Source organism: Cervus elaphus, chromosome 21 (genome assembly GCF_910594005.1).
Source record: "Cervus elaphus chromosome 21, mCerEla1.1, whole genome shotgun sequence".
Lineage (NCBI taxonomy): Eukaryota > Metazoa > Chordata > Mammalia > Artiodactyla > Cervidae > Cervus > Cervus elaphus.
Genome location: NC_057835.1, coordinates 78144692 through 78170275, shown reverse-complemented (window position 1 = coordinate 78170275; position 25584 = coordinate 78144692). Strand labels below are relative to the sequence as shown.

Sequence of the window (25584 nt, the reverse complement as noted above, 5' to 3'; positions counted from 1 at the left end):
CAAAATACCAAGAAAAAGGAAGGAATTTTGAGTTTTCAAGTGACCTTGGAGATTTGGATTCCCTTGAATTCTATCAGATGGAAATTTCTCTTGGACTATTTTCTCTGATTTGCTGTAGACAGGATTCTGATGAGAAAGCCAACTCTTGTCTCCTTCATAGGCTGCCTTTTACCTGCTTCCTTCTGTATTTGGAAGAACTCCTACATCTTGCAGGCCCAGAGAACAGCCTGCCTCCCTTCCTTGTCTTGTTATGAATATGTTTTCATGCTTGAAAACAACTCCCCGTCTTCCTTCTTTTGGTTTCTGGTAAGCTCAGCTTTGCCCAGTGGAAAGTAACAAACATCCAGCTCCATTAAAATTTAAAATCATGCTCTCATGTGAAATGCCCTTTTAGCTTTGTGTGTTACAATATCACTTTTATCAAAATCAAGTTCTAATACTGCATATCTTCCCAACAGAGAGACAGAATGAATTGACAAAACCTTACCCGATTCTGAACGGGAAAGGAGTCATCTTTCTTTGTAGTCACACATCCAAATATTCAGAAAACAAGGGCCTCTCCCTATAGGAACTTACGACAAAGAACACAACACATACTGCTTTACTAAAACGTACATCCCATGCTAAAAATAGGTCACAAATATAGTGAACAAATGCAGCTCTCTTTTTTCAACATGAGATCATACCTGGCCAACACTGGAAGTTTTGTAGTCCTTGTCCGAGGGAAAACAACAGATATATTGATGAACAGTGCAGTTTGTATAAAATATTATTGAATTGCACTATCATTAAAGTAGTATGGAGTGTGATGTCTTCACTTGACCTGATATCCGTTATATCACTCTTACACCATTTTATATTTCAGTTGTGCTTGAGAGATTTTCTTAACTCAGTGTGTAGATTAGTTTATTTCATGAACCTGCTAAAAGGCATTTTGACGTCCTAGGGAAACGGTTCCTCCAAAAGAGCTTCCCTTTCATCTCAAGCAGCAACTTCCACCCTGGAAGAGATGGGTCAGTTGTCACATTTCTGTTCTTGCAATAACTTTGGGGGTGGTAGCTCATGAAAAGCACCTTTTGTACTTTGGTTCACTGACAGGTTGCTCTGTGAATTCAATGTATAAATAGATAATGTAGGTCCTGTTTTGTGATTGAAATGAGGGGCAGGCTTAGTTGACCCCTCTGATTTTCGAGCCCCTAGTGGTATGAATATGATTCACAGCACCTTTTGGCCTCATCGGCCTCTACCCTTTGAAGTCAACTCTAATGTGTGGACATCCATGACCTGTTCTTTGCTGGCAGTTCCTCGGCTCTAATGGACTTCGCTTATGCACAGAGGATGACCCCTCTCTTGAACTCTGTCTCCTTTCATTTCTTTTCCTTTCCAGACATCTCTTAGTATTTCCTAGACGTTCCCAAATCATTGTTTTTGGATCCTTTAGCTCTCTAATATAAAAGATATTCTTAGTACCAAGGTCTGCTTCAAATGTGGTTTGTGTGTATCCAACTTTTCTTCCCCCAGTGTCTTGGTATTCAGTGTTTCTGAATGAATACTTGGAAACCAGCCTATCTTAATCATTGTCTTTCATATACTATTTTCCAAAAAGAGATTATCACATTTCTCTCTGTATATACAAATGAGATGTAATTTTTTGAAATAACCAATTATACAAGGTTTTAAATATTTTAAAATTTAAAGCTGTTCTCATTTTCTCATTTCTGTCTTTCACAATAGATTTTCTATTGACTGTTTTAAACCAGTTATGAGAATCTATATAATAGTGTCATAATAAAATATATAATAACCATCATTCTAAGTCAATAATGCTATTTTATTTATAGTAGACAATGCAATAATACCTCTGGCTCACTGGCAAATAGTTTTTAAAATAGATGAGTATATATATGTATCATTTTTCCCTCTGGTCCTTTTATGCTGCTCAAATATGCTTAGTCACAAAAATTTGTTGTGTGTATGCAGTATGAGACTTTGAATATATTAATTACATATTTATATAAATATGTAAATACTCTTATACTTTATCTCTTTCATTGTCTAATGCAAATACATTGGTTATAGTGAATATCATTTTTCACTTTTAAGCAGAAGCTTCAGAGTTTTATTGGTATTCTTTGTTAGAGAAATTTTAATAGCTAACTACAAATATCTCTAGCCTCAATTTCCACATCTACCAACTGGTCAGAAAAATAAAATATCATCCTGATAACATTTTCTATCAGTTCTTTAGTCAAGAAAGTTTTGTCCTCATTCTACCAGCCTTTCATCCAAGTTCAGCTCCCTTTTTTCTGTAGTCGGAAAGACTTTTCATTACTTAAGAAAGTCCTTAGTGAGAGGGAAGGAACCATGTTGATTTTTCTCTCACAGCTGCCCTCTTTAAACTAGTCATACTTCTATTTTTCCCCCTTCTGAGCTTTCTGATTATACACTGATTTTCTTTGCTCTGTCCCTGATTCTGCATGATCTTTTCCTCCTTTCAAACCAATGTCTTACTAAGTATCTGACGTGGAAAAGGAAGATTTCTGTTGCTAAGAAGGGTAAATCTGTTAAACCAAGCAAAGAAATATACTAGGCAATGAAGGTCAGCCTAACTCCGACATATTGCAAAGTTCTTTGTTTTTTCATGCCTTAATAAAAGTGAGTTCATATGAAGAGTCAGATTTTAATGTTCAGAAAGCATAGACTATATTAGCATCCTATTCCTTTAGTGAAATTGAATCTTCCTGATTACAATATTAAAAAATTTACTGACATTTTTTGCAAGGCCATTCTCTTAATCATCTCAGACATTTGGTAGAACGCGCGGGTGTAAGCCAGCTCTCAGCCGCGTTTGTGTTTCGTGAAGGTTGTTTGATTACCACGGCCGTGTGCCTCCGCCGCCCCGCGCGGTCATCCCGCTGAAGCGGCCCCGAGCAGCAGTGACGACCACCCGCCGGGGAAAAGGAGTTTTCTCCATGAAAGGAGGATCGAGGTCTGCTGTCAGCGGGTCTTCTTCATCCGGCTCGAAATGTAAGTAATCTTCTTCGCTTCCCCGAAAAGAAGGGTGGGGGTGTGTACCATTGCATGAATGTCTGTATTCAGTAAATTAATCAAGAATTATGGCAGGGTTGCTATGTACGATGCATGAGCGAAATATCAGACGGATAGGAAACGGCCTCTGCTTTCCGCTGCACCACACTGGAGAAGCGCGGGAGGCGGACACGGACAGGACTAGCAAACCCGGGAGCGATCGGGAAGGTGTTTTATCGGAGCCGAGAACATGCTCTTGGCAGACCTAGCTTGTGACACATCCAAGTCTTGAAATATAACATGCTGCTTTTGGTGAAGAAATAAATTTCACTTCCAAAAAGAGTCATAGAGTATCTTTTCAGAGAAGCAGTATGCAAAATCGGTGCATGTTTTGAATATTTGAGCCCTGGGATAGCTAAGAGGGAAATAGAAAGGCTAAAAGGGTAACTTTCCATACTGTTCTAAATCAGGAGATTGGTGTCTGAAAACATACATAATGTCATAAAAGCATAATATTGATATAACCTTACATGAATTAATAAAAAGTAGAGCTACACACCTCCCAACTGAACACATTGTTAAGTTTTTATATGGACAGATCCAAAAAATTTTTGTTACGAGAATATTATTCCTAAGGTAAAGATAGCAGTTTGCATTTCTTGAGGTTGCAGTCTACAGAGAAGAGACAGACAGTAGCAAGCGAGGTAAAATCTGAGGTTTTAACGCGGTAGATCGTCACTATGTCAAAGAATAAAGTAGAACCAAGCAACAGAGAGAGAGGAGAGCTGTGTTTCACGGGATGGTGTGTGGCCGCCTCTCTGAAAAGGCGCTGTCCGAGCAGAGAGCCCATGGAAGCAGGGGAGGAGTGTGCGCGTGGGGCTGTTGGCGGCAGAGCATCTGCGCAGAGAGAAGGGTCAGTGCCGAGACCCTGCCCTGGACCAAGGAGACCAGGGCCGCAGAGTGAAGAGGAAACGGGGTGGGAGATGAGGCAGAGGCAAGGCGGGTTCCGGTGTAGCCCCTTAGGTCCCCGGAGGGGGTTTCCAGTTACTTTGCTTCTGGCCTTCAAGACAAGCAAAGCAAATCCTTTATCTTAATTTTACTCATGGGTAAGCACAGAGCAGCTAAATCATCAAGCGAAGAACTGACTCATTGGAAAAGTCCCTCATGTTGGGAAAGATTGAAGGCAGGAGGAGAAGGGGACGACAGAGGATGAGATGGTTGGATGGCGTCACTGACTCAATGGACATGAGTTTGGGTAAACTCGGAGTTGGTGATGGACAGGGAGGCCTGGCGTGCTGCAGTCCATGGGGTCGCAAAGAGTTGGACACGACTGAGGGACTGAACTGAACTGAACTGAACTGAAGCACAGAGAATGTTCCATAGTTGGATGGTAGAGCCAACACTAAACCCATGTTCCTTCATCCTCATCCCTACATATGCTGTCTACGCTAGAACATTGCCTTGTACCTTTGTGCCATCAGAAATACTAAGAAAGAACACTGTTGAGATACTTTGTTTTTATACGAAGAAGTGTGAAAAATAGTTACCCTCAGCACTGTTGCTTCTGTTAACTAAGTTTGGTACACTCAATTTGAATTAGCTAATCTAAACTAAATAGCAAATTACGTGGATTTACATTTCCCCATATACTGACTCATCCATTTATCTAATTCTTCTGTGGATAAAAAAATGTGAATTCTCTTTTTGAGTCTTAGTAATAAAAGAAAATGAGTTTCTGCAACAATCTCTAAACAATCTTATATGCTGTCTATTTTTAAAAACAAAGAAAGTTCTTGAATTTGGTTCTTGCTGTGGAAAATTGAGCATTGAATTGTCTGCTATGTTTATAGAAGACTTTTTTTTTTTTTTTTTTACCATAGTTGTATTAAGTTAATTTTAAATAGAAATGCCTTGAGCATCTGTGGATGCTTTGCCCTGGAGTCACTTTTAGAACACTGTTTAGCAATGGGAGTATTATTGATGTTTTGGCCATGGCAGTTCTACGTTGTGTAAGAATATTCCAAGCTTTGCAGAACATTCAGCATCCCTAACTTTCAAACCTTCAAGGCCAGCAGCACTCTTCAGTCTTTCTAACAACTGTATGTGTGCTTATGCATTTCTGTTTTCCTTAAGGAGATGTAACCACCCTGGTTTAGAACCAGTGGTTTCTGGCCATTCTTGGGCAAATGCAGCTTTGTACAACTCAACCACTCGATTGCCGTAAACAGTTTTGCAGCGAACAGTGATAGTTTCCAAGGGTTATTTTGGTGTAAATATCTTGATCTTCAAATGGTTAACTTGTTTCTGGCCTCTTATTTTTGATTTCTAATCTCTTGGGTCATAGAGAGAGAATGTGAGTTATAAAATCTTTTTTGAGTACCTTAGAATTTCTCTTGGTTTCATAATAACGAGATTTTGTGAGTGGGAAATAGAATCTATTTTCTGCCTTTGGTACAATACTATGTGTGTCTTTTATCTTGTTGGTTGTATCATCCGATTATCTGTAGACTCTGTTCTTTTGTGGCAAATTGATGAGTGAAATTCTGAAAGTGATTACTTAAAATTCTCTACCAATTAGTGACCTTATAAAGTTCTTCTTTCCTTGAGGTTTTATTTTATATTCCATGTTGCTTGGCTGGTATTTATATGATGTTTTACAGTAATAGTTAAATGATAGCTAACATTTTTTTGATGTTTGTTCTATGGTAGCTATTGTTTTAAACACATTATTAATACATACATTTTCATGTATAAATTAAATATATTAATTCATTTGTTTCTCATAACTGCCAATAACTGAAGTATTGTTATCATTCCCATTTTATAAGTGTGGAAAAGTTAAGTAATATCCCTAAAGTCACAGAGCTATTTAATAACAGAGCCCGGAACCACGGCCTGATTCTAGAGCATCTGTTTCTAGAGTATAGGATCTTATGTCTGTGCCCTTTTTAGTGCTGCTTCTCTAAAACTTCTTGGAGAATTGTCATATTCACATTTATATAATACTTCATTTTCTATCTGTACTCTAGAATTTTGCTTTTTTCGATACGTTGCTTGGTTCTTTACTGATAAGACTCTCTTTTGGTTTGCATTTCCCTAGTCTACCATTTATTTTCCACCTTTCTTTGTCATTAGTTTCCCAGGACACATGTGATAAATTATGACAAACTGCATGGTTTAATGACAGATATTTAGAAGTTGAACATCTGAGATCAAGGTGTCGCAGAGCTCTGCTCTGTCTCTGGAAGTTGCACGGACAGTCTGAGACTGTCTTCTGGACAGTCTGTTCCATGCCTTTCTCCTAGCTTCTGGAATGCTGCAATCCTTGGCATGCCTGGGTTTACTGACCAAATGCTCCGGTCTCCTCCTCCATCATCACACATGCTTTTCCTCTGTGTCTTTGTGTCTATGCATCTTCTCCTTTTTTTATGAAGACGTTAGTCATATTGAACTAGGACTCACTCAATAACATTGTGATTACATCTACAAAGATATATTTTCAAATAGGTAACATTTCCAGGTACTGGGATCGGGACTTATCTTTTGAGAGAACATTTTAACCAACACCACTATCACTTTATTTTTGCATTAATTTTTTCCTAAAATAACATATCTGGGCCTTGTTTTTGAAAGCAATATGAAAGTCTTTGTTTTTTACAGGGAAATTTAATTATTTTATGTATGTTTTACTCACTAGCTTGTTAGATTAGTTTATATTTCATCCATCCTAACTCCAAGGATTTAAATTATCGTTTCCTCTTTTCTTCCTTTCCTTATGCTTGTTTAATGAATTTGCTTTTAATTCTATCTCTTCCCTCACAACAGTCTTAATTTGGATATTCTACGACATCCCTCTTTTTCATTCGTGACTATAATAATATATTAAACTTTCATAGATAAAACTACTTTATCTATTCCTCTCCTAAAATCAAACAATACCTATTCTAACTTGCATCGAAGACATGGATTTTAGAAAGACTGTACTCCATCACTCCCAAACCACACATGTTCCCTGCCCCTTGAGCCTTCCTCCCAGCCCCCACCACGTCCCGCCCCTCTGGGTTGTCACAGAGCGCCTGGTTGAGCTCCCCGTGTTGGACACCTTCCCGCGAGCTTCCTGTTTTACGTTCGGTAACGTATGTTTTTCAGCACTGCTCCCTCAATTCCTCCCGTCCTCTCCAGCCCCCACTGTGTCCACAAGTCTATTCTTTATGTTGCATCTTTATGCCCTGCAAATAGGTTCCTCAGTACCATTTTTCTAGATTTCATACATATGCATTAAATGTTTGATATTTGTTTTTCTCTTTCTGACTCACTTCACTCTGTAGAACAGGCACTAGGCTCATCCACCTCACTAGAACTGACCCAAATTCACTCCTTTTTATGGCTGAGTAATATTCCATTGTATGTATGTACCATGACTTTATCCATTCATCTGGCAACAGACATCTGGTTGCTTCTGTGTCCTAGCTATTGTGAATAGTGCTGCAGTGAACTTAAGGGTACATGTGTCTTTTTGAATTATGGTTTTCTCAGAGTATATAGGGCTTCCTAGGTAGCTCAGCTGGTAAAGAATCCACCTGCATGCAGGAGTCTCTGGTTTTTTTCCTGGGTTGGGAAGTTCCCCTGGAGATGATGGGACAAGCTACCCACTCCAGTATTCTTGGGCTTTCCTGGTAGCTTAGATGGTAAAGGATCCGCCTGTAATGTGGGAGACCTGGGTTGAATCCCTGAGTTGGGAAGATCCCCCGGAGGAGGGCCTGACAACTCATTCCCATATTCTTGCCTGGAGAATTCTCAGAGACGGAGGAGCCTGGTGGACTACATTCCATGGGGTCCCAAAGAGTCAGACATGACTAAAGATAGCAAAGGGTATATGTGGTAATAGTGGGATTGCTGGGTCATGTTGTGGTTTTATTTCTAGTATTTTAAGGAATCGCTATACTGTTCCCTATAGTGGTTGTATCAATTTACATTCCCACCAGCAGTGTAAGGGGGTTCCCTTTTCTCCACACACTCTCCAGCATTTATTGCTTGTAGATTTTTTTAATGATGGCTATTCTGACTGGTGTGAGGTGATACCTCATTGTAGTTTTGATTTGCATTTCTCTAATAATGAGTGATGTTGCACATTTTTTTCATGTGTTTATTGGCCATCTATATGTCTTCTTTGGAGAAATGTCTATTTAGGTCTTCTGCCCATTCTTTGATTGGGTTGTATTTTTTTTTCCCGATATTGAGCTGCATGAACTGCTTATGTATTTTGGAGATCAATCCTTTGTCGGTTGCTTCATTTGTAATTATTTTCTCCCATCCTGAGTGTTGTCTTTTCATCTTATTTATGGTTTCCTTTGTTGTGCAAAAGCTTTTATGTTTATTTAGGTATCATTTATTTATTTTTGTTTTTATTTCCATTACTCTAGGAGGTGGGTCATAGAGATCTCACTGTGACTTATGTCAGAGTGTTCTGCCTATGTTTTCCTCCAAGAGCTTTATAGTTTCTGGTCTTACAATTAGTTCTTTAATCCATTTTGAGTTTATTTTCTGTTAGGAAGTGTTCTAATTTATTCTTTTACACATAGCTGTCCAGTTTTCTCAGCACCAACTATTGAAGACAATGCCTTTTCTCATTGTATATTCTTGCCTCCTTCATCAAAGATAAGGTGCCTATAGGTGCTGTGTCTGTCTCTGGGCTTTCTATCTGGTTCCATTGGTCTATATTTCTGTCTTTTGTGCCAGTACCATACTGTCTTGATGACTGTAGCTTTGTGGTATAGTTTGAAGTCAGGAACATTGATTCCTCCAGCGCCATTCTTCTTTCCCAAGACCTGCCAGAATGCTTTGTATTTCCCTCAGTGGCAGATTCAGAGGCATTGCTTTCAGTAATATTTGTTAAATTCTAAATATATATTAAACAACTCCCTGTAATAATGTTACACCTCACAATTATAGTGTAAAGAAAAAAATGGTAAAAATAAAAGTGCAATTCTTACATTAAACAAAACTAAGCAAAGCACATAAATATAATATATGAATTTAATGGAGATGACATATAATAACCTATTACATAGAGAGCAGAAATGTGTAAAAAGTAGAAATGGAGAACAAAGAAAAAGAAGGTTAAATACTAGGTTTAACTGTGCTTAGTCATTCAGTCATGTCCGGCTCTTTGTGACCCCGTGGACTATAGCCCCCAGGCACCTCTGTCCATGGGGATTCTCCAGGCAAGAATACTGGAATGGGTTGCCATGCCCTTCTCCAGGGGATCTTCTCAACCCAGAGACCAAACCCAGGTCTCCCACATTGCAGGTGGACTCTTTACCATCTGAGCCACCAAGGAAGCACTAGGTTTAACTAGCAGGCCTCTTCTAAAGAGATCTTTGTCATGAGGGACAAGCATAAGATATGAACATAAAGTTAGCATCAGCATCAGTTCCTCACAGACTGTGGTTTTTCACAGTGGTTTTTATTTGCATTTCCCTGATGATTAATGATGTTGAGCATCTTTTCATGTATCTGTCAGCCATCTGTATGTCTTCTTTTGGAAAATGTCTATTCAGACCCTCCACCCATATTTTAATCAGAATTTTATTTATTTATTTATTTTTGCTATTGAGCTGTATGAGTTCTTTGCATATTTAGCATATTGGCCTCTTATCAGATATGATTTGTAATTATTTTCTGCCACTTATTAGGTTGCCTTTTTATTTTTTTTTTAATTGCTGTACAGAAGCTTTGATGTTTGGTATAGTTATTTGCTTATTTTTCTTTTGTTGCTTTTGCTTTTGGTGTCATATTCAAAATATCATTGCCTGGACCTGTGTCATGGAGGTTACTGCCTACATTTTCTTCTGGGAGGCTTATGGTTTTAAGTCTTGCATTCAAGTCTTTAATCCGTTTAGTTAATTTGGGGGTGTGGTGTAAGAAAGTGGCCCAGTTTCATTCTCTTGTGTATAGTTGTCCAGTGTTCCCAACGCCATTTTTTGAGGAGACTCTTCTTTCCCCTTGTGCATTTTTTGCTCGTTTGTCATAAATTAATTGACCACTTATGGGTGGGTGGTTGTTTTCTGGGCTCTCTGTTTTGTTTGCTGATCCACACGTCTGTTGTTGGGCCAATACTATTCTGTTTTGATTACTTATACCTTTGGAATATAGTTTGACATCAGGGAGCATTATGCTTTTTTCAGCCTTCTTCTTTCTTAAAATTGCGTTAGTGATAAAGTCCCATTTTGTGGTTCCATACAAGTTTTAGAATTGCTTGTTATATTTTTTATTCTGCAAACAATCTCGTCTTTCTCATGTGTCATCAATGGAAAATTTCTTCCTTTCTCTCCTCCTTTTGACACATATTTGCATGTGTGGGCTCTAATTTCTGTCCCCTGTGTCCTTATCATTCTTTTTTGTTTGATTGCTTCTATGTTTACTCTTCTTTATTGTGTGATGGTTTCTTTCAACCTTTGCTCTCCTAAATTTGCTTTTTTAGCAGTTTTACTAATAACACTTTTTTATTCAAAAATCAAGTGTTTAGTTCTAGAAATTCTTATTTTATTTTGCTCCTGTTTAAAGGTTGCTGCTGCTATGCTTTGTTCAGTCATGTCTGACTGTAGCCCACCAGGCTCCTTTGTTTATGGAATTTTCAGGCAAGATACTGGAAAAATACTAGAGCAGGTTGCCATTTTCTACTCTAGGGGATCTTCCTGACCCAGGGATCAAACCCGTGTCTCTTGCATCTCCTGCATGGGCAGGTGGATTCTCTACTACAACAAGTCTGATTCTTTACCTGAGAAGCCTGAATAAGGGTTAAGGCCATGGAACTTTTATTAACATTTTCTATCACTGGTTTTGCTTCTATAGTCTCCATCTCCTTCAGTTATTTGCCTCATCTCTCTCTTGCAAAACGGGGCTCCCCTGATAGCTTAGTTGGTAAAGAATCCACCTGCAATGCAAGAGACCCCAGTTCTATTCCTGGATCGGGAAGATCCCCTGGAGAAGGGAAAGGCTACCCCCTCCAGTATTCTTGGGCTTCCCTTGTGGCTCAGCTGGTAAAGAATCCGCCTGTAATGTGGGAGACCTGGGTTCGATCCCTGGATTGGGAAGATCCCCTGGAGAAGGGAAAGGCCACCCACTCCAGTATTCTGGCCTGGAGAATTCCATGGACTGGATAGTCCATGGGGTCACAAAGAGTTGGACACGACTGAGCGATTTTCACTCTCTTGCAAAAGCCTGCTCTGTTAGTCACTTGCTTTCTTGTATAATTCCCTGACGTTTGTGCATCTGAAGCTATGCTGGTCCCTCAGGAAGTGAGGAACTAAGAGTCAATGCTCTAGTCACCTTGAGCAGTAGCTATCTTGGGCCTCTGTCACGCCATGTGAGAAGACTTCTTTGCTCACCAGTATAAGTGAAGTCGCTCAGTCGTCTCTGACTCTTTGCAAGCCCATGGACTGTAGCCCACAAGGCTCCTCTGTCCATGGAATTTTCCAGGCAATAGTACTGGAGTGGGTTGCCATGTCCTTCTCCAGGGGATCTTCCCGGCCCAGGGAATGAACCTGGGTCTCCCGCATTGCAGGCAGACGCTTTACCATCTGAGCTAATTGTCCACTCAACAGTGCCTCTCCCCACAGGGAGCGCCTCTAGTGTCGATGGGACTCTCAGGCTCTCCCAGACTATCCAGGACTATCCGTTGCAAGGTGTTAGGTATACTCCTCACCACTCTGAGAGAATATAATGGACTCCTTCTTGCCCAACCTGCCCAGGGAACATTAACATTCTTTCCAGTCTTCCAGGAGAGGCAAGTTAGCCCTTTTCTGAACATCTATAAATTTAGTGTCTTTTCTTGCCCCTGCATGTGCAAACACTCCAACCTCATGCCTTTTCTCAGAGGCTATGAGGTCTCATAGGTATATATGGATGCTCCTTCAGTTTCCATGTCAGCCAGTTTATCTTACTTTATTATTTAATTTAATATTATATTTTGGGGGTAGAGTCATCCAGGCATATCATGTTTCTATCTCTCAGAAATCCCCAAGTACTGAAAAGTCTAACGACTTTTTTTACATTGGAATAAATCAGTAATGAAAGGACGTTTGCAGAAGCACAAATTGCCAAAGTCAGCTACTTGAGAACATAATCCAAACTAGCTTTCTGTAAAGACCATCTAGTAAAATAATTATTTGAAATTTATTATGGATGTATTAATTCTCAAATATGCTAATTTAAATACAATTAATAATATTTAAAGGCAACAGACTGATCAGTTCTGTGCACTTTTCATACAGTTCTATATATTTAAAGACTCAGTTCACAAAAACTGTAGTTTAGTGTTATTTTAGTGAAACATGAATCTAAACAAGATTTATATACTTAATCGGCAAGATTAACTAGACTCACAATTGTACATTCTCTCTGAAAGTATATTAGCAGACTATATTATACATAGAACTATGTATATATGAGTATATATGAGTGAATACAAACATTGATTATTTGATAGTACTTTTACAATTAGCCTGGTCTGTGGGAACAACAATAATTTTCAAATTCAAATCACACATGAAAAACTTCAGTGAAGTGTGAAATATACTATGTTAATATTGGCTTAAGTGAATGACTATTTGCCGAGGTATATATTTTGCTCCTTTATTAATAACTATTTCCCAGTACTAAATGATTTGGTAAGTTTAGAGGAGGAAGAAATTAATGTTATAGCTTAGGCAATTTGTCATTTCTTATTTCAGAATTTTTAATAATGCTTAATTCTACTGAGGAGAAAAACTATATAAAGAAAATATATTAGTGCTGTAATTTGCCAAGGTTGAATACTGATAAGCTTTTTAAATGGATTGCTCTTTTAAAAAATTATATCACCACTAGGTATTTCTGTCCCTTTTCAAATCAACTTGAGCTAAAACTATAACCAGCTTGTCCCATTCCATATCATAGAATCATAAAATAAAGATGTGATGTTGCTAATAAACACTTTATAAAAGAGAAGACATAAACATCTATGAGCTTTGGCAGATGTTCTTAGCAGAAAAAAATCACCCTTTTGAAAAAAATATAATATTAAATAAATTTAAGTAATTAATTTAAATCCTAAGGTCTAGCAAGAGAAATCCCAATAAATTTTTATGCCTTTGGAGTTCTGTTGGTGCAGTTTTTAGTGACATACAACTGTAAGATCCCTGAAACACCTAAGAGGCAATTAAAGGCAGTTCAATTAAATTTAAGAAGTAGTAGTTGAGACCTTATCCTCAACACTAAGGAAGTGTTGTGTTGGTTTTTCCCCCCAAACCTATATGATTTTAGTACAGAGTTGAAGCATCAATCAGAGAAACAAATGTTAATATCCAGCAAAGTATCACTAAATATCCCTTTTCGTCCACCATTTTGGCCAAGGTATTTATTATGCTTTTAAATATCTGGCCAGCAGGGTTAGAGAAGGCTTAGTAGAGAATACTGAATTGTGCCTAGAAGGATAGGACGATTTGGAAAGAAAGTACGAGAGACTTCTGTTTCCCTGAGTGGAGAAGAGCAGAAGCTTTACTCTCAGATTGTCTGGGGTGGAATTCTTGTTGCACAACGTACTAACACTGTGGTCGTGAGGAAATCCTCTAATCCCTGTGTGCTTCTATTTATTTCCTATCTGTAAAATGGAAATAGTAGTACTTTATATATAACACTTTGTCACGGGAATTGAATGACTGATGCATGTAAAGTTCTTAGGCAAGTCTTGTCAAACAGTGAATGGTTGGGGAGGTTTGTTGTCACTGTTAGGTAAGAGGATGGGGTATGAAATTGCTGTAACTTGAATCCAGTCGTGGCTCTGCCGTTTGCGAGCTGTGTGCTTTGCGGGAAGATTCCTTGTTTGCTGTGCCTTAGTTTCCTCATCTATAACGTGGGAATGATAATCTCACCACCATTTCCATAAAGTTTGTGGGAGGATTAAATGAGTTAACACGTGCAAAGCTCTTAGAATAGTGTCTCCCATATGAAAGACTTAAGAATAAGCCTCAGTGATAATAATATTGTTATTATTACTGTCCGAAGCAAAGATTTATCACTAGCAGTGTCAGTTAAGAAACCAAGGATATTATGATTAAACAAAACAAAAGATAAAGACGGTTAACAGGAGAGTGAAAAACCGTGGAGACTATTGAAGGGTTGAAATTTTATGCAGGGCTGAGGGGAAAGACTCTCAGAAAAGTTCTGTCTGATCAAAATGACATTAATAGTTTAAGAAACTTATGTGATGGTTGTGTTCACATGCTGAGGCTGCCGTAACAAAGTACCACACCCTGAGCGGCTTAGAGGACAGGATCTGTGTCCTCAGAGCTCGGGAAGCTGGGAGTTGGAGATCCAGGTGTCGCTCATGTTGGTTCCTTCGAAGGGCCTGAGGGAGGCGTCTGGGTGCCCCCCTCCTTGGCGTGTTGGTGTCTATCTTCTCCCTGAGTCTCCACGTCTTTGGCCTTCTGTATATGTGTATTTTTTAGGGTTCTGGTTGTACGGGATTAGGGCCTCCTGGGTCTGGTGACCTCCTAACTTGATTACCTCCTTAAAAATGCCCTGTGTCTAAATAGAGTCACACTGTGGATGGCACTGGGGCCAGAACTGTCACATATAAAATTTGAGGTGGATACAGAACTCATCACATAACACAGGGTTAGGTGCGTATGAAATAAGCTAAATGTGGAGATCTCAGCATACACTTCAACTCTTTACATTTTGATAATCAACTTCTTGGATATTTTTTACTTAGCTCATCCTGGTAAACACACGGAACTTCTCAGACACATGTGGCTTCACAGTCTGGACACTGACAAGCACTTGGTATAAACAGAGTAATAAGTCCTTGCTGAAATCACCACCTGATATTTAGCCACACAGCAGCCAGATCAAAACAGTTACAGCGTGTTTAAAATGAATAAATACATTTGTGAGCGTCTGCGCTTGGCTTTTCTGCTAGGTTTTAATGTGGCTCATTAACATAACCAGACTTTAAAATGCAGGCAGAAAAGAAAGAAAATGTTTGATAAAATCTTTATATCAACATGGCCTTTGAGCATTTGAAACGGTTTTCTCAGTTCCACTGTTGTTGTCTTTGCTCCATCCCCCAGCCGTGTCTGACTCCTTGTGACCCCGTGGACCGCAGCACTCTAGGCTTCCCTGTCCTCCACCACCTCACAGAGCTTGCTCAAACTCATGTCCGTTGCAACAGCGATGCCATCCAATGATCTCATCGTCTGTCACCCCCTTCTCCTCCTGCCTTCAGTCTTTCCCAACATCAGGGTCTTTTCTAACAAGACAGTTCTTTGCTTTTCAGGTGGTCAACGTGTTAGAGCTTCAGCTTCAGCATCAGTTCTTCTAACTCAGGATTGATTTATTTAGGATTGACTGGTTTGATCTCCTTGCTCTCCAAGGGACTCTCAAGAGTCTTCTCCAACACCACAGTTCAAAAGAATGAATTCTTCAGTGTTCAGCCTTTTGTTATGGCCCACTCTCACATCCATACACGACTACTGGAAAAACCATAGCTCTGACTGTACAAACCTTTGTCAGCAAAGTAATGTCTCTGATTTTTAACACGCTGTCTAGGTTTGTCATAGTTTTTCTTCCAAGGAGCAAATGTCTTAAATTCATGGCTGCAGTCATCATCTGCAGTGATTTTGGAGCCCAAGAGAATAAAGTCTGTCACTGTTTCCAATGTTTCCCCATTATTTGCCATGAAATGATGAGATCGGATGCCATGACCTTCGTTTTTTGAAAGTTGAGTTTTAAGCCAACTTTTTCACTCTCCTCTTTCACTTTCAACAAGAGGCTCCTTAGTTCCTCTTTGCTTTCTGCCATAAGGGTGGTGTCATCTGCATATCTGAGGTTATTGATACTTCTGCCAGCAATCATGATTCCAGCTTGTGCTTCATCCAGTCCAGCTTTTTGCATGATGTACTCTGCATATAAGTTAAATACACAGAGTGACAATATGCAGCCTTGACATACTCTTTTCCAGATTTGGAACCAGTGCACTTCTCCATGTCCAGTTCTAACTATTGCTACTTGACCTGCATACAGATTTCTCAGGAGGCAGGTCAGGTGATCTGGTATTCCCATCTCTAAGAATTTTACAAAGTTTGTTGTGATCCACATAGTCGAAGGCTTTAGCGTAGTCAATGAAGCAAAAGTAGATGTTTTTTCTGAAATTCTCTTGCTTTTTCTATGATCTAACAGATGTTGGCAGTTTGATCTCTGGTTCCTCTGCCTTTACGAAATCCAGCTTGAACATCTGCAAGTTCTTGGTTCATGTACTATTGAAGCCTAGCTTGGAGAATTTTGAGCATTACTTTGCTAACCGGAAATGAATTTAATTATGTGGTAGTTTGAACATTCTTTGGCTTTGCCCTTCTTTAGAATTGGAATGAAAACTGATATTTTCCAGTCCTGTGGCCACTGCTGAGTTTTTCAAGTTTGCTGGCATATTGAGTGCAGCACTTTCACAGCATCATCTTTTAGGATGTGAAATAGTCAGCTGGAATTCCGTCACCTCCACTAACTTTGTTCATAGTGATGCTACCTGAGGCCCACTTGACTTCACACTCCAGGATGTCTGGCTCTAGCTGAGTGATCACACCATCATCGCTATCTCTTTTGTATAGTTCTTCTTGTATTGTTGCCACCTCTTCTTAATATCTTCTGCTTCTGTTAGGTCCATACTGTTTCTGTCCCTTATTGAGCCCATCTTTGCATGAAATTTTCCTTTGGTATCTCTAATTTTTTTGAAGAGATCTCTAGTCTTCCCCATTCTATTGCTTTCCTCTATTTCTTTGAATTGTTCACTTAGGAAGGCTTTCTTATCTCTTCTTGCTATTCTCAGAACTCTGCGTTCAAATGGGAATATCTTTCCTTTTCCCCTTTACTTTCGCTTCTCTTCTTTTCTCGGCTGCTTGTAAGGCCTCCTCAGACAGCCGTTTTGCCTTTTTGTATTTCTTTTTCTTGGGGATATTTTTGGCTCATCACCTCCTGTATAATGTCACAAACCTCTGCCCATATCTCTTCAGGCACTCCCTCAGATTTAATCCCTTGAATCTGTTTGTCACTTCCACTGTATGATCATAAGCGATTTGATTTGGGTCATACCTAAATGACCTAGTGGTTTTTCCCTACTTTCTTCAGTTTAAGTTTGAGTTTTGTAATAAGGAGTTCAAAATCTGAGCCACAGTCAGCTCCCCGTCTTGTTTTTGCTGACTGTATAAAGCTTTGCCACTTTCAGCTGCAAAGAAAATAATCAGTCTGATTTCAGTATTGACCATCTGGTGATATCCATGTGTAGAGGCATCTCTTGTGTTGTGGGAAGAGACTGTTTGCTATGACCACTGTGCTCTCTTGACAAAACTCTGTTAGCTGTTTTTTTTTAGCTTTTTTTGTCATGCTTCATTTTGAATTCCAAGGCCAAACTTGCCTGTTACTCCAGGTATCTCTTGATTTCCTACTTTTGCATTCCAGTCCCTTATAAGGAAAAGGACATCTTTTTTGGTGTTAATTCTAGAAGGTCTTGTAGGTCTTCACAGAGCCATTCAACTTCAGCTTCTTCGGCACTAGTGGTTGGGGCATACAGTTCTACTGTAGAATTTATGTTTTTTCATTGTGCTCCACTAACAGCGCTAGAAAAGTTGTAATTGTTCCAGAAAGAAAAAGAAAGAAAGTTGTAGAAGGAAATGGCAACCCACTCCAGTACTCTTGCCTGGAAAATCCCATGGACAGAGAAGCCTGGTGGGCTATAGTCCATGGGGTTGCGAGTAGGACACAACTGAGCATGTTGTTCCAGGGTGGGATTATAAAAGTTTGTGAGCACTAGGTCCAGTCAGTAAAACGTAATGTTTCTAGCCTCTGTTTCTTTCTCTTCTGTTCTTGTCCTAGGCCTGGGCCTAATAAGCAGATCCTTGACTACTCTAATAGTCTCTTACAAATTAATTTTCCTGACTCTGTATTCTCCCCCAATCTCATTAATTGCATGACCAACTGCAAGATTATTCTAAACTAAATGCTTTGTCACTTGCTCACTCAAAACTCAAAATTACTATCATTTAGCAGGTAAGAATCCAAACTCTACATTGTAGTTCCCCAGGCATATCTGGTCTTCCATTCCTGGCACTGCCATTCCCAGTTGTCAGCTACTCTCCTCCTAGTTTAATTGAACACGTAAATGTTTCCAGACTCATGTTCATGTACCTCCATATGAAAGTCCTTTCCTTTATCACAAGAAATGTGTTACCAACACATTATCTACCTCTTATAGACAAATAAGTGTCATTCATGAAATTACCTGTCTTTCAAATCCAACCCAGGTAATACCATTCTTGTGAAACAAGTTTGGACCCTTCTGTGCCACAAACATGGTATCTGTCCTCTAAAGCCAAACCAGTTATTCATCTTCCTGATTAGGATACTTAAGCCTTTCTGCTTAATTTTAAAGCTATTTCCATGAACATCTAATCATTCCATTTTAGATTACAAATTTGTCCTTCAAGTCACCTTTGCATTGCACAAAGTATATTCTCAAATATTTATAGAATGTGTGTCATCAGTATTATTTCGGCTTTTTGCATTTTTCTTTTTTCTGTACATGTCATAGTTGACCATGAACTACATCTTTAGAATTCTACTTAGTTGTTATTTTTGTTTAGTCTGTAAGTCACGCCTGACTCTTGCGACTCCATGGACTATAGCCTGCCAGGCTCCTCCTTCCATGGGATTTCCCAGGCAAGAAAACTGAAGTAGGTTTCCATTTCCTTCTCCAGAGACATAATCTTTAGTAATCAGATCTAATCTTTCCAAGCTTCCAGCTTGTCTGTATTAGGGAACAATTGCATAACAACAAGTTGATTTAAAATATTATTCTTAGTAAAAGAAATACTCCTGACTCATGTTATCTGCTACTCTATATAAAAATAACTCATGGTGTTATATCCTCTACAACACATCTTTAACGATGAAGATTATCCATTGAGTACAAAGGTGGAACTGGGAAAGGAGTCTTGCCCAAGTCATGGGTTAGTTTCATATTCCTTCATCACAGTGCTCCTGATGGAGAAAAGGCATATTTCCATTATATATATATATATATATATATATATATGGGGAGACAGACCAGTCTGTCTCCCCATTAGACAGTCAATCCAAAAGTATTGCCAGGACACACACAAAGCTTTTAATAAAATTTGTTGGTCTATTTGAAGTTGGCATGAAGTGGCCATATCTGTAATACATAAGCATGCCTACAGATTTTCTAATATTTACTAATTCTGACCGTAGCTCAAATCATCAGCTGCTCATAGCCAAATTCAGGCTTAAACTAAAGGAAGTGGGGAAAATCACTAGGCCAGCCAGATACGACTTAAATCAAATCCCCTATGAATATGCCGTGGAGGTAATGAATAGATTCAAGGGATTAGGTCTAGTAAACAGTGTGCCTGAAGGACTATGGACAGAGGTCGTACTATTGTACAGAAGGCAGTGAACAAAACCATTCTAAAGAAAAAGAAAAACAAGAAGTCAAAGTGGTTATCTGAGGAGGCTTTACAAATAGCTGAAGAAAAAAGAGAAACAAAAAGCAAAGGAAAGGTATATCCAACTGAATTCAGAGTTCCAAAGAATAGCAAGGAGAGACAAGAAGGCCTTCTTCAATGAACAGTGCATAAAACTAGAAGAAAACAATGGAAGGGAAAAGACTAGAGATCGCTTCAGGAAAATTGGAGACATCAAGGGAACATTTCACCCAGAGATGGGCACAAGAAAGGACAGAACTGGTAAAGACCTAGTAGATGCTGAAAAGGTCAAGAAGAGATGGAAAGAATGCACAGAAGAATTGTAAAAAGCAAACAAAAAAGATCTTAATGAACTAGATTACTACAGTGGTGTGGTCAGTCACCCAGAGCCAGACATTCTGGAGAGTGAAATCAAGTGGGCCTTAGGAAGCACTGCTGTTAATAAATTCAGTAGGTGTGATGGAATTCCAATAGAGCTATTCAGAAACCTAAAGGATGATGCCATCAAGGTGTTGCATTTAATATGTCAGCAAATCTGGAAGACCCAACAGTGGCCACAGGTCTGGAAAAAGTCAATCCTCATCCCAATTCCCAAGAAGGGTAGTACTAAAGAATGTGCTAACAATCAGACAGTTGCACTCATCTCTCAGGCTAGTAATGTCATGCTTAAAATTTTGCATGCTAAGCTTCAGCATTATGCAAATGAGAACATCCAGATGTCCAGGCTCGGTTTAGAAAAGAAAGAAGAACCAGAGATCAAATTGCCAACATTCATTGGACCATAGTGATAGCTAGGGAATTCCAGAAAAGCATTCACCTCTGTTTCATTGACTATGCTAAAGCCTTTGACTGTGTGGATCATAACAAACTGTGGAAAGCTCTAAAGGAGATGGAAATACCAGACCACCTTACCTGTCTTCTGAGAAACCTATATGCAGGTCAAGAAGCAACAGTTAGAACGCTGTATGGAACAACTGATTGGTTCAAGTTTGAGAAGGCGTACGACAGGGCTGTCTGTGTCACTGTTTGTTTAACCTACACACTGAGCCCATCATGAGACATGCCGGGCCGGATGAGTTACAAGCTGGAATCAAGATGGGTAGGAGAAACATCAACAACCTCGGATATGCAGATGATACCACTCTAATGGCAGAAAGGGAAGAGGAACAAAAGAACCTCTTGATGAGAGTGAAGGAGGAGAGTGAAAGAGCCGGCTTAAAGCTAAATATTAAGAAAACTAAACTAAAATCATGGCATCTGCCCCCATTACTGCATGGCAAATAGAAGGGGAAAAGGTGGAAGTAGTGACAGATTTCCTCTTCTTGGGCTCCAAAATCACTGTGATGGTGTCTGCGGCCATAAAATCAGAAGACAATTGCTTCTTGGCAGGAAAGCAATAACAAACCTAGACAGTGTGTTGAAAAGCAGAGACATTACTCTACCAACAAAGATTTATATCAAACAACAATTTGTCAAGGCTCTGGTCTTCCCACTGGTCAAGTACGGTTTGACAGCTGGACCGTAAAGAAGGCGGAACACCAAAGGACAGACGCCTTCACACTGTGGTGCTGGATAAGGCTCCTGAGAGTCCCTTGGACGACAAAGAGATCAAACCAGTCAGTCTTAACGGAAATCAACCCTGAATACTTGATGGAAGGACCGGTGCTGAAGCTGAAGCTCTAGTATTTTGATCATCTGATGTGAACAGCCAACTCATTGGAAAAGTCCCTGATGCTGGGAAAGATTGAGCATTGAAGAAGAAGAGGGCGTCAGAGGATGAGATGGCTGGATGGCATCACTGATGCAATGGACATGAACTTGGGCAAACTTTGGGAGATGAGAGGGACAGGGAGGCCTGGCATGCTGCAATCTGTGGGTCAAAAAGAGTCAAAAATGACTGGGCAGCTAAACAACAAGAACAACTGTGTTTAATACACTGAACTAAGTTCTATTAAGAATGCAAAAAGATGAAGGCAGGCAGGAAGGAAGGAACTAGAGGTGGGGACAGAAAGGAGAGAAAGTGGAAGGAAGGAATTGGATGTCCTCTCTTCATTCAAAGAGTTTGGTTGTAGAGAGCCTATGAAGGGGTAAGTTCATTAATACACATTGTTTCAGACAACCACCCAAAGTTTCTTCTCTTTGAAATGTTGTGTCATGAGAGATCTGAATAATTTAACCAGAAATCTAAACACTTTTCCATGGATGGCATTTTCTAATTAAGGGGGACAGACTCTAAAGCCCAGGACCTCATGGTAAGCATCAGGAGGCTCATCAGTCAGTGAGGAGAAAGAAAGGGAAAGTGTTAGTTGCCAGTCATGTCTGACTCTTTGCAGCCCCAGGGACTGTAGCCCATCAGGCTCCTCTGTCCATGGGATTCTCCAGGCAAGAATACTGGGATGGGATGCCACTCCCTCCTCCAGGGGATCTTCCTCACCCAGGATGGAACCCAGATCTCCCACATTGCAGGCAGATTCTTTACCGTATGATCTACCAGGGAAGTCCACGGAGCTTATTATAAGAAGAGAAAGAGCTTATTAAACACAGAAAACATGACGCCTCAAATTCTTCAATGCCTAATTAGATCTTCATTCTCAAAAAGCTTACAATTTAATAGGAAAAGTAGATATATAAAGGAAAAACCAACAAGCATATGGTGTCTATCAGTAAATGTGAAATGCTGTTAAATAGATTGCAGATGAGAGATCTACCTTCCAGTGGGCTGAGCTAAGAAGAATTAATAGGGGAGGTAAGACTAAAACTAAGCTCCAAAAAGCAGATAGACATAACAGAGAAAAGAAAAACTCTTTGCTGGAAAAGGTATGTAAATCATGGTAATAATATTTTCTGCTTCTTTCATGTGTTTTGCTTAATGATATTCTGGTCATGATGCTAAGTGCTTTATGTGCATTGTTTCATTAAATTCTCATAACAAGTCTTTAGGGTAGAGGGTAGAAGTTGAAGATAAAGAACCTGAATCTTAGCAATTACAAGTGACTCTCCAATAAACATAGATGCAAATCAGTCTATCTGGTTGCACACACTGTTAGATCAAGCATTAAGTTATTCTGTTCAAATGACGTTGCTTTGATAAACAATGGAATATATACCTGGAAATATACTTTAGAGCAGACCCTGGAGACCAGTTTGAAGAATGGTGCATGTGTTCAGTTCAGTTCAGTTGTTCAGTTGTGTCTGACCCCATGGACTGCAGCACACCAGGCCTCCCTGTCCATCATCAACTCCCGGAGTTTATTCAGACTCATGTCCATTGAGTCGGTGGTGCCATCCACCCATCTCATCCTCTGTTGTCCCCTTCTCCTCCTGCCTTAAATCTTTCCCAGCATCAGGGTCTTTTCTAATGAGTCGCATCAGGGGAACAAAGTATTGGAGCTTCAGCATCAGTCCTTCAAATGAATATTCAGGACTGATTTCCTTTAGGATGGACTGGTTGGATCTCCTTGCAGTCCAAGGGACTCTCAAGATTCTTCTCCAACACCACAGTTCAAAAAAGTTTGGTGCTCAGCTTTCTTTGTGCTTTTGGTCTTTTTCCTATAGAAATTGGAACATTCTGGAAGTCTTCAATAGGGAGGATTTATGGCTTTTGTATATATGACTTTGCATTCACTATTTAAGAGGCGACATGAACTAAAAGCAGAAACCCAATTAAGAGTTCAATGGAAATGGACAGGAAAAGAAAGATGTAAAAAGAAAAGAAAGGAAAATGGAGAGGGATGCTTTACACCTAAGACTCTCCTCAATTCTGAACTGACCTTAAGTTTTAAAAAAAATGTCCAACATCTAAGCTGCAAAATTTTAAAAATTTTAGGTTTGGAAATCTATAGTTGTAAAATATACATCTATTTTGGCAGAGTAAGTAAAAACAAACAAGAGCTTAATCCCAGGTTCAGTAGAAACAAGAGCCCCACCTCCCAAAGTAGAACAGGGCAGAAAAGATTACAGAGGAAAGTATATCGGACACAGAGATGGCCTGTCTCAGCAGCATCATGTGGAAGCCAGATACAGCAGCCCAAATCCAGACCCCACCTACAGATAACCCCACAGCCCAGACCCAGACCCCACCTACAGATAACCCCGCTGAAAGGGGAGGCTCCAGGACCACGGGCCAGGTGGGCGGGCAGCCTTCTCCCGAGCAGAGCCCTGAAGGGCATGAAGCCAGCAGCTTTCCCAGTCACTCAAGAGGCAGTCAAGATTGTGTAAGCCCTAATTTGCAGGACTGCAACGAGCATCTGCTGCTCACCATCCCAAGCCTGGAGCTGGGCCGTTTGCACAGGGCTGAGGTTTAATTCAGAATTCCCTGGTAGGGACCAGAGAGGAGAAGACAGGTTACATCGTTAGTTTTATCTAAGCTTGAATCACAAGTAATCCCAAATTTTGTAGTAATATCACTCCAATCTTAAAAGACATTCTATTAAGTGGGGTATTAGTGATTTATTAGTTTATGTTTTTTTAAGGAGATAATTAGTCAACCTCATTTCTGGGCTGAGGGGTGACCCCACTTACTAAAAATATACATTCTATTAGTTTCCAGCCACAGTCCCATTTCTCTTGGCTCGACATCTAATGTTTTAAGACAAAATAGTTTCTATCACGTTTGATAGATTTAAGTAAAACTACATGACATGCTTCCATCAAAGGAAATTAAAATCATTCTTCAAAGCAGAGTCAATTTGCAATTATGACAGATGATGATTTTCAAATTTAGTTGAGATTCAACAATGGCACTTTGATGTCTTGGAAATAATTGATGTAGGAGTAATTCTCTATTTTAAACTGTGTTCTCCTTTCAATCTGGTTCTTCATAATAGAAACTCTCTACAGGGTCACTTATTCTTGCAGTTTTCATTTTGCAAACAACTTTATATAATAAATAAAAATTTGCTTGCTATGGAAAATTTCTTATTTTATAATAGAAAATTTTTTTGTGTGTTTATATTGGAGAAAGTCTGGTGAGCAATTAATGTATATTGATGCATACTTTATCATATAGCTTATATCATATGCCTTAGTTGACAGTTCTGTTTCAAGCAAATATATATTGCATTTAGTTTTTTATTACTTACAAAAATTCATGAAGACTAAAGACTCAAACTAAACACTCAATTTCTTCAGGAATATCCAACCAAGATTATTATAAACTTGAAAGGAAAAGTGAAAGAGATGGATAGTAGGCTAACATCAAGATCCTTACTGCAGATATTGAAGCATAGCTCTCCACTGAGGCATGGGTACCCAAAAACTCACTTAATGAAAGCTCATAGACAAGTATAGCTCTTCTGGAGTTATAGTTTTAAAAATCTTTGATCTTATTACTGAGGGTTCATGACAAACTTTCCAGTGGTTCTCAGAGAAATGAGAAAATAAGAACAGGGCAGTAAATTTTTCATAACCATAAGCATTTTTCTTTCTTTCTTTTTTTTTTTTAGCATTTTTCATTGAAAGGATTGTCCTTAAATAGCGAACTGATCTTTTCTTAAGCCCATCTCTTTATAAAATGATTGTTATTATCATTGATAGTAGATGTTTGTTATTTTTAACATCTTTACTTGGAAAAATTAAAAATAGTCAATCTTGTGTTAATCCCATTTTTAGTTAGATCCACTAAACACCCAAAACCTCGAAGAGGAATCACTACTGTAGAAAATATCAGTGGGAACTTCAGTGAATATCCTTTCCTTCTAGCCCCAGGGCTTAAAAACAGGCATGTTCAACCCACTGCTGCAATTTTTAATAAAGAAAGTAGCAGAAGTCCAGCAAGTTAGAGAGAGTTCTTTAGCATTAAAGATTTTTCTTTAGAGGATAAATGTTATGCCCTGATTTCAATCAGTCATCAAGGAACTGGATTACAAATATCATGGACTGCTGAAACAGATATTGCAACATAGTTCCTCAAAGTAGTATTAACTTAGCTGTCATGATTTAATCATTTCTCAATCTGAATCCATCAGACAGCACAGACTTATTCTACCATTTGCCGAAACCGAATTCAGTATCATTTAGTTAT

At 39.2% G+C, this 25584-nt stretch overlaps 1 protein-coding gene across 7 annotated transcripts in view; it reads left to right on the top strand.

Moving 5' to 3' along the window:
- Window positions 1-25584, top strand: part of RALYL (RALY RNA binding protein like) — a 773722-nt gene that overhangs the window by 693151 nt on the left and 54987 nt on the right. For all 7 annotated transcript variants that reach the window (XM_043879846.1, XM_043879848.1, XM_043879847.1 and 4 more), the window contains one exon: window positions 2864-3027. In XM_043879846.1, the coding sequence (XP_043735781.1) occupies window positions 2864-3027 (164 nt within the window). The remainder of the gene's footprint in view (window positions 1-2863; window positions 3028-25584) is intronic.